Below are 10,471 nucleotides of genomic sequence, written 5' to 3' on the forward strand. Positions count from 1 at the left end.
TCACCCCGGCTGGGTCGCCTGGGCGAGGGTGTATGATGTTGTGAGACCCGAAACACCCTATGAACCCAGGATACATCACTGATGATGTGTCCCAGTGCATCCAGGAGATGTATCTTTTAAGTGAAGTCTCCTGAAGGTTTGGAAACATTATCTAAATAATGTGTCTATTCAATGATTAGTAACTTTATCACAAACATTACCAATATATATGTAATCAGGAATTAACCGTGGATTAATATAGTTTCTACCTTTTAGAAGCAGACAGCTTAGCATTATCCATTACGTTATAAAGAGTTGGTTTTTGTGTTGCATGCATGTTGTGACTTTATCGTCCTGATGTCTCCAAACAACGTTTAGATTGTCGACGTGCCGCCATTTTAGCTAACGGTTAGCTTCAGAAGAAAACATTAACAATGCGTAACGCGTTTTTTTATTTTATTTCTCTGCACCTCATTTGCGGAGACATTGTTAATTTTTCTCAAAACAAAGATGAATTTAAACAATTTTCCATTCATTCCTTTCTTTATTTCTGACCCAGGAGGATCCATGTTACATAGAATCGCTAATAACTTAAATTGTTACGGTAACAGTGACAATTGTAATAATAAATATAAAATATACAAAGGCTTGCGCAATGTCAAGTATCAAACATGCAGACATGATCACCAGTGGTTCCACAGTCTGACACAATGGTCTTCAAGGTTAATCAAACCAGCAATGATGTCAGCTTCCAGTTGCACTTAATTGGATCCATCAAATTAGTTAAACAAGACTTTGTTAGCCTCATCACACACGGAATCACTTTTCGCTAAGTCTGAATTTTGTCATTCGTGTTCATTTTGCATGTTGTCCTGCATTGGTGCTCCTGTCCTTGCTCTGGAGACTGTTAGATGCATGTAGGAGCATGAGAGGAGTCCTTTCATCGAGTTTAAATAAATCTGTGTTAATGTCATTACAGCTGAGGTCCTCTTCTGGCACTGCCACATCCTGCTAGCTAACAGTGACAGATGCCCAAAGTGTGCTGTCTGTGGAGCATCCGATCACTAAGTAATTACATTTAATCTGGCAAATGAAAAGAATGAGACAATATTTAATTCTTCTGTTGTCCTGTGAAGCCAAAAATGGAAGACTGGTGTAGTTCCCCTCCATTTTCAGCTGAAAACAGAACCAATAAACCAAAACTAAATAATAAAAATCTAATTTCCGGTTATTGATTTTCCCATTTTCTGCAGTGCTTTTTCTACTGCTCGCCCAATAAAGTCGCCAACAACGCCGACCAACTCCTTTCTCGAGGCAGCTAATTAATCAATTAATGCTCGTATGAAGGCGCAGAGCTTCAGTTTGGACATTAGAAAAAGGCATTTTGACGATTTTTCCAGCAAGATATATCCATTAAAAATTCTCCGCCATTCTTTCTGCTTGTTATGTTGGTTGTCAAAGACAAAACCAGGTTGTGGCGTATATGTTGGAGGTATTAATTACATTACGTAGTTATCCCAGCTGTAAGAATACTGGGGTAATGATGAATTTTAGTGCCCCTCTTTTTGGAAAAAAAACAAAACAGACGTTTTCATGATTTTGAGAAAATATAGTCGCAGTGTTCTACAGCTAACTGACCTGTTTACGTCTACAGCAATCATTTATTTTACGCACCAATAACCTTTTTTTTCTGCTTATCCATATGACAGATGTGTCCTTCCATAAACGATGATGTGATGATGTGCACATATTCAGTCACGCACACTGGGAACATCATACATACATAGATAGAGATTCGCTCAATCCACTTTTTCACCTGTCCACTTTACATACACGTAGGTCCTTTTTGTCTATAATCCACTAGTTTTATGGGATGGCACCACCATTGTAGGCCTTCTCTTTGGCCTTAATTTGCTGTTTCTTTCATTTGTTGGGCACGTCCCCGCACTCTCTCTGCTCCAGAGACCTTCGTTCAGTTGTCTTTTTTGTTTCAAATGAAGAGTTATTATTTTCTCTACTGGTTTTGAATCCCCCTCTATTGATTGTCAAGTGTTACTATTCTTTTTTTCTTGTGCTTGTATAAAGAGGGATCTAACATTTGAGGGCTCAACCGGTTTCTGATCCGTCACCATACCTGATGATCTTTGCTGGTGAGTTTGTGTGGTGGTAAAATGAGTTTGTTCTTAAAGGATTTCATCGAGAACTCCTCCTTTTTGAGGAGCGAATAATCGTCGCATTGTTGCGTTTGCAAAGTAAAGGCAATACAACTTAGATTACCATTGACACACAATCGTGTGTGCCTTTTATTAAAGCCACAACAACAAGTAGTAGAAAAATCAAATCAGAGCGGGAAAAACACACACCCCCGCCCCTCAACGCCCACGGTCCGTTAAAGGGACCGTGCCAAATTACCCGACTTAGTTGTCGGCAAATAGTGCGAGCGAATGAGGAACTCATACATAGCAAAATGCTCAACAGGACTATGGCAATGGAACAGATATGAACAATTATGGTGAATTATGATATTTGAGGACATGAACAGCTGTAGAGAATTATGAAATACAAGTGACCGCTACAGCATTCCCATTCAAAGGTATGTTGTAAAAAAGGATATTAAAAATGAGGTAACTGTTTTTAAGACGAGGTTCCCGTTGCTGCCAATCCCGTGTCTGATTAGCACCAATGAGAGGAAATCCTCCTCCACAGAGAAACAGGACAAACTAGCGGTAGCTACCCCACCTGTAGGCAGATCTGATAGACAGCTGTCTCCAGAGCTTGCCCTGTTTTGAGCCTTTATCTCCGCAGGCTCTGGGGTCCAGTAAGGATACCAAGACCAAGATTTGTTGAGCCTGTCTTCAGCTTAGTGAAAAGCAGAGTATGATCCATGACTGCAGTTACACACTTTAGAGATAAGGAAGTGAGATTAAAGGAATCTAATGAGGCCATGAAAATATCTGCTGGTTACACTTTGAACAGGCTAGAAAAACCAGCCCCTTCCTCAAATAGCCTTCAAGGTTTTGATGTGAGCAGAAACGTCTCCTTTATTACCAGCATTTCAGGAATCTGAGGTGGAGTCACATGTCACTGCTTTTGGTTGTGTCGCCTAAAGACACGAGGCGAATCCTACGCCCAACTTGTCGGTAAAGCAAGTAAAAATTTAGGAACCATGAGAATTCTCAGGGTCAAACTTTTGATAAATGTGGGGTGGCTAACGAGCCGCGGAACTTGCTGCTAGTCCTGACCTCAACGTACCGGACTCAAGGCCACATTATACAGTCTGTGTACCTGAACACAACTTCAAACTGTAATTCTTAACATCTTGAGTAGCACTCCACCCACATCTGTCTTGCCTGGTATCTACCAAGCTCTGCAGGACCTCTGCAACCTCAGTAAAAGGAAGAAAAAGGTGTTTTATGAAGTTTAAAACCAAGATCTATCTGCTTCCTGGTGCAGACCTAGGGTGGGTTTATGCATGCACTCATGGTCCACCCACACCTGGCAGGAAGGAACATTTATTTCTCTTGTTAAGAACATTCTCACACTTTGTAGCCTGCATGCAAACAAACATTTGGACCACATAATTCCCATAATAACCACTTTATAATTCCAGAACGCAGAAAAATTGAAATCCTTATATTACCTTTGAAGTTATGTACACTTTAGACACAGCATTAGCCAATGCTGTTCCCATCGTTTATATTTAATGAGGTGGTGCACGTGTTGTTTTAACAGCCGTGCTAATCGTGCTAGGTCCAACTCAGTGTTGATGAATATAAAGCCTGACCTAGCCACTGTCTGTAGCCGTCTCCAGTCATCCTCGACCACCTAAAGAACTTTGCATTGCAGAGGCTACAGCTGCATGCTGATCTAACTCCACTCCCCCATTATGTTTTAAATCGCTATCTTCTAGATAACATCAGTACTCACTTGTATCTGTTCCTCTCCACCCCCCTAGCCCCAGTCCCCCTTCTCGGTTCCTTAGAGTTAAATCCACACGTGGGTGGCAGACGGTACCACTTTATCATGAGAAATCACCAATTATGCAGCTTAAAATGCTGCTTTGGAATTCTCTACCGTGCTCAAGAACAATCCCACCTATGGAGGCATCCTGAACTTTGCGTCACCATAGCAACAAACAAACACAACAACATGAGAAATGACAGTAAAATTTGAAAACCTTTGAAATTTATTGGCTGGTTTGGTGGTTCCAGCCTCCTATAGTCCTGCACATTTCTTATGTTCTACCAAAACATGGGCATGAGATACAGAAAGGAAAACAAACCTCTTTTAAGCATGTCTAAACTCACACATGTAAAACTGCTGGGAAAATGGCAGCCCTTTCAGATCACTTTAAAATGGCAGCCCTTTGGGACACACTGTGTTTACCATCTTACTCCACCTCCAGTTGTGAGGGGGTACAGCTGTTGCATGACAGTGTACTTTATGTATTCAATGAATTACTCAACTCTGACTAATTGCAATATGAGAATTGAACACGTGTCTGTGTGCACGCCTGTTAGCGTGTCGGCGTATGCAACGGAAGATATGCAAATAGCTGTGAATCAAATATGAGGCTGGAGTGATCATTGGGACACAGGGTCGTGTTCCTTAGTCGCTGTCTTCTCTCTCCAGCTGAATGTCGCCCAGGGAACTCTCGTCAATGTTCTCCAAGCTCTCTGCGTGCTGAATGCTGAGCTCAGAAAGTGGGATCCTGGGTAAAGTTGATTGATCTGGGTAGACCCAAGGCTTAAAGCCGGGGTTGTGTCCTTTTTTCCACTCGGGATACTTCAAACAGGCTTTGTGAATCTTCTTCATGGTCTAGAGAAGACAAAAGGCAGAAATCCAAGAGAGTGGACAGTAAATGCACAGCGTCCACGGAACGGTGGACAACAAACCGCGGCGGTCCCCCCCCCAGAGCTGTTCTGGCAGCTAAACTGGGACCAATGCACTGGGCATGTGGCCATAATCTTACGCCTGACTGGTGGATGGTGGGGCTGTGACCGCTCATGATCAAGCACTGCTAAAAATGACCCTCTAATCATTACTTCTAGCAGAACACTTCCCTTTCAAACATACCAGAGAAGCAAAACTAAAAGAGTTTGGGACTGAAACCCAGTGCCCCCCCCCACCACCACCACCACCGCAATAACTAGCTGAATTAGCCAACTCCCCACTTCCTCCACACTGCTAAACATCCTTCTCACCAGCCACAAGTGGCCATATTCATGACCTTCCAGGAGCAGCGTAAAACACATTCAGTCAGTTAAGATGATTAAACTTTACACTTTAAATTTGACTTTGAAATGTAAATCTATGCTGAGGAGAAGTCAAATATTGTTTTGAAAAATGTTTAACAGTGTATTTAAGGAGGGAGCGGTGTCCTAGTGCCCCCTACTGACCGACTGCTACCACCTGACTGGGTCAGAGCCTCTGGGAGCGGACCCAGAACCAGGACCTTGGTTTGGGTCACGTTTAGAGACACCTCCTCGTTAAATGGTGAAGCTAAGATGCACGTTTGCTGTTGCTTGGAAACACAAATTTTGGCTGTGTTGATAAATGTGGAGAGGATTTAGATGCTGCTTTCATCTGGTGGCGACTTACACGAGGAGCAACGAAGCAGGCGGACGTTTTCACAACCAATTTTGGCAATAAACCTGTAAAGAGAAAAAACGGGGGTCGGGGGGGCAAAAAATAGGATTCGAAAGAGTAAAGTTAGTAAGTTAATCAAACAATTTTTACCTTTCTGACATTTTGCAGAGAAATTTGAACAACTGTGCCACCTGCTTCCCCCTGGCTGACCTCTGACCCCCCCCCCCCCCCACGGGGACTGAAAGTGAACTTAGACACAGTGGAGACATTGTAACCACTCAAGCTACATCAATGCGATTGCTAATGCTAACGCCGAAGCTACCGGTCACGGTCTGGTCTGTTTACGCTAAAGTTAACGCTAACGCTAATCTTCCTTACATAACTAATTCATGTGTGGGGATCATCGTCTCGTCCTGCCATTGACGACACCCCGTGTGTGTGTGTGTGTGTGTGTGTGTGTGTGTGTAACTCATACTTACCTCTCGGGTCGACCTGGGCCAAGTAGGTGAGGATACAGTTATTAGGTCCCTGGAACTGGATCAGGTAACCGGTCTGAATAGAAACAGCGCGCACCACGTCCTGTTTGGGTGGGTATTTCTGCAACAAGAGACAAGAGAATGAAGAATTTTTGCTACTATTTTTTCCTTCTTAGATATTCTTAACAACAGAAAAAGATTTGATTTATCTTACACATAATCTAATTCCAAGGAAATTGGCTGCTATACGAAGCCGTTTTACACACATCTTCATTATTCTGACGAGTGTGGTCACTACATGCACTTACATCGTGTTTAACCGAGTAGTTCATGATGATGTAATCTTTCCCTAACGGGAGCCAGGACCGAAGAGTGATGACGTCGCGGTTTCGAAGAGGTTTTGGACATTTCCCTGTTAAAAAGACAGATTCAGCGCCTCAAAACACCATTAGCGACAAAAAAACCCAAACTAAATGGACATATTGACAGAAGGAAGGCTCGTACATGAGTAGTAACCAACGTCGGCGTTGACGGTGAGTCTTCCGATGTCAAAGGTCTCGATGACGTTCTTGTCCCAGTTGCGTCTGTATTCCGTGTCGTGGAGGACGTCATACATGGTGTCTGCCGAGACGTCCTTACACACCATTCTGCACTGAGAGACACACACAGGAGGAGGCAAACTTCATTTTTGGGATAGAAATGCCACAAAGTACCCTCGCGCCTTTGCCCCTCGTACTCTTTAAGGCAGTGAATTCAACTTTAAAATGGATTTTAACTCTAAAATGAAACCGAAAGTGAGCACAAGTAACATTTAGTTGGTAGGTTTTTTCCATCTTTTATGCTTTGTGGCCGTTTGCTTCCCATTTCAGGGAATATTCCGAGCACCTCCGGAGCCTTTATCCTTTAAAGAAAGAACCCGGGTCCTTCCAATTAAACCTGTGTTCTGGAGAAACGCGTATAAAGGCTTCAGATTTTCCTTCAGCTCCTCCTCTAAGCAGATTTTCTAGATGAAACACTGCTCACACTGTCTGTGCTGCTGCCTTCAATCTTCGGATCTCCTTCCCGTATCTTCCACAATCCCTCATCACATGCTGCGCAGATTCAATTACCCATTTCCCATCTGCATGTTCACCAATTTCATGGTGTCCTCTTTAACCCAGCAGGTCCAGTATCCACAGCCTCGACCTTAAATATTTACCCAGCATGCCTCCTGAGCCTCAACGGTTCCACTCGTCCAGCTGCAACTGGGGAGGACTTAAAGGCCTCGACACGGGTCCTGGACCCTGTCGCTCATCTGACCAAGGCTTTGTCCTGTTGTGTTTTCCCTACATATTCTAGCTTTTGGGGTTAGCTTTACAAAAGCTTTAGCTCGAACCTAAGCTATAGATTATATCTATATGCAGCTCTGGTACATCAATGACTCTTTACTCCTTTCATTATTCTCCATTCAGAGGGAGAGATCGTCCCCAAATACTACTGGGACTATCCCAGCGACTGCTCTAGGGCCCAATCATTCACGTGTTTTGGCGTAAAAACACTAAATTATTGTATTTTTATTGAACAATATAGGAACAGAGAGACCCCCCAGCAGGGATGAATCCGCTTAGAAAGTGTTTAAAGTGGCGTTTGTCAGCTTTAAGAGGTTTTGTACAAGAACTTCCTGGAAATAGAATCACCCCCCCCCACACACACACAGCAAAGCCCACCCTGGGCCCTTAATACACTCTGTGGTTTGACCAGAGTGTGTGACGGACAGATTGAAAGACAGACAGATCTTGGGAGTGTCCTGTGGTTAAGAGGCAGAATAGCCTGGCTAGCTAAACTTGCAGCTATGCTTTAATCATCTTTACGTTCAACTCCAGAAGTCAAATAGTAGCGCGTCAACTTTCAGTTCTGTTACACACACACACGCACGCACACACACACACACACAGGAGTTTTTCTTCTTTAAAAAACCGAAGCATGATGAAGCACTCCTGTGCTAACAGTAGCAGGACTAACATAGTAGCATTGTCTTTACTGTTGATTTTGTGGGTCTTTTGTCAGTTCTCCTATTTACATATACATAAAATACACATATTTACATGCCCAGGATGACAGGACAGTGTTTGTCTAGAGCCCTGACACATGCGTACATAGAAACACACACTCTCAGAGGCAATTTCATACTAAATACACACAATTTCAACTGCACTGCCGTTAAAAAGGAAGGTGTATTGCATGTTTGGCTTCCAGGGTTGGTCATATTTATATAAAGGGCACCAGTAAAAACCCCACCCTAACTCTAAATATAATTGTGTGCACTTTACACTCAAGTTTACAGAGCTGTCATTGGAAAACACACCTGGCCTGTCCAAACCGGGATGAATTAGCAAAGCGTACGCTTTTTTTTTTTTGCCTGTTCCTTTTAGCGCACATTGCACATATCCTGAGGAATGACAAGCAAATTAGGCCCATTTACTTCCTGATTAGCCTGTTTAAGCCGTGCACAAAAGAGTAAACTGGTGGGAAAAAAAAGCCCTCTGCTGTTCTGCCCCAACAAAACACACAGTGAGGTGCGCACACATCACATTACGTAAAGTAAACACCTGTCGGCTCGCTCCGGCTCGCCAGTCCCGGATGTTCCAGCAGGATAGGACCTTTCCACAACCACGTGCGTCAGCTGAGACGTGCGAGCGCTGCATCATTCCAGGAGCTTCTGCTCACGCTCTCAGCAAAGAAACCAAATTGGTTTTTCAAGTGAAACTTTAGGGGACCGAAAATTTGCCTGCTTTACAGTCTGGACCTGGAGTTTCTGTCCCGTCCGGATGTGGAACAATGAAAACTGGGGGAAAACAAGCGCACCAACCACATTTTCCTCTCTTGGCTTTCAGAGAGGATGAAGTTTATTTATACAGCGCTTCTCCTTAAAAGGAAGGGAAACGCTTTAAAGTGAAATATATTAAAGAAACATACAAACAGAAATTTCCCCGCTCTTTATTTAAGAATGTTTCAGGATTTTAACTTTAACTACATTTGTCCTACTTTAACTCTGCCTCTTCCTGTTACAGCTCTAATTTGGTCGCTCTTTAATCACCTATGAAATTACACACACACACTCACACACACACACACACAGGTTTGGGTTTTTAACACAAGCTAATCTGAACTTTAAATAAAGATGTATAAAATCTACCTGAATATTACGTCTACAGCCCTTAAAAGAGGACACGATTATTTATCCACAGCAGGTTAAATGTCCGTTTTAGGAACTGAGTTTTATTTATTTCTATATTTTTAAAATGGACTTTCTGTCGTCTCAAGACTTTCGGTCTGGACATGTCCAACGAGAGGAGCGATGGGTAATGTCCCACACTGCCTGACAGTTACTGGCCCTCAGTCCTGGCACAGGTCTCGGGGTTTGGATCTGAACATATGCTTGGTCTCACCTTGATTTTGTGGACAGAGTTGTCCACGTCCTGGCTCCACACCGTGATGCCGTGCTTGCTGTAGGTGCTGGTCCAACCATCCTCGCACAGACACTCCGCCTTGAAGCTGGCAAATGCCCGGTCGTCCGGAATACTCACGGCAGGCTGTCCAGACATGGCCGGTGATCGAGGACACGGCGCGGAGGGGGGACTCGGCGGGGCCCTGCGGGGCCCAGAGACAGAAGGACAGACCGTGGACACACGTCAGCAGATGCGGGCGCTTCTGCCCGCCGCTGCTTTGCGAATACTTGCCTAATTCAATTTGCTGCCAGCGGGAAGTTTTTGCAGGCTGCGTCTTATGATGGACAACGCGTGCGCGCGGACGCGTGCGCGATCAGGGCGGGTGCAACAGCTGCAATCCCGTTCCAAAGTAACCAGCGCCGGAAGAGCCACACAAAGACGAGAAAGGAGGACGGGTGCTAGAAAGGTGCCTGGTTCCGAGCTCGGCTTAGATCCGGAGGCTCCTCTCATCAGCATGCGGATGATTTCCGGGGCTCTTTTAACTCTCCCCCCCTCGGTGGCTTCTTCCAAGCGGTCCTACTTTCTTTGGCGGGCTCACATGGATGTGGCAGCACTCCCTCGCGGCGGTGGCAGGTGTTAGTTATGGGATGCGAGGGAATATGACGGGGAAAGGCGGAAGGATGAGGCCGATGAGCAGAGGAGGAAATCACGCTTGGCAGCAGCGACGCTGCGGCTTCTGCGGAAAAGCCCCCATGTGATGCGTTCAGGTGCTCTCCGTAAAGCGCTGCCTTCAGGGACATGCGTAAACACGCCAGTGTTCAAGTAGGGGGGCGACAAAAACGCCAATGGACAGTAGATGGATGCTTTTTTGTTTGTTTGTTTGTTTTATGTAATCCAAAGTTAGGAAGGAAACGATCTTTTGAAGAAAGATCTCAACCTAAAGAGACTTTCTCATTACCTGTATCTCTGGGTTTTTTCTACTCCACCTTTCAAGTCATT

General features: G+C 44.3%; 1 protein-coding gene across 1 annotated transcript; it reads right to left on the reverse strand.

Annotated features, from left to right (window-relative positions):
- Positions 1-4,144: 4,144 nt before the first annotated feature.
- stard10 (StAR related lipid transfer domain containing 10) lies at positions 4,145-10,242 on the reverse strand. Its single transcript, XM_011618074.2, has 7 exons — positions 9,764-10,242; positions 9,473-9,674; positions 6,549-6,696; positions 6,353-6,456; positions 6,048-6,165; positions 5,581-5,633; positions 4,145-4,797 (listed from the first exon to the last, which is right to left on the reverse strand). The coding sequence occupies exons 2-7, from the start codon at positions 9,626-9,628 to the stop codon at positions 4,588-4,590; spliced, it is 789 nt and encodes a 262-aa protein (XP_011616376.1). The 5' UTR covers positions 9,629-9,674; positions 9,764-10,242; the 3' UTR covers positions 4,145-4,587.
- Between the last annotated feature and the right edge of the window lie 229 nt (positions 10,243-10,471).

This window comes from Takifugu rubripes, chromosome 11, assembly GCF_901000725.2.
Source record: "Takifugu rubripes chromosome 11, fTakRub1.2, whole genome shotgun sequence".
NCBI lineage: Eukaryota > Metazoa > Chordata > Actinopteri > Tetraodontiformes > Tetraodontidae > Takifugu > Takifugu rubripes.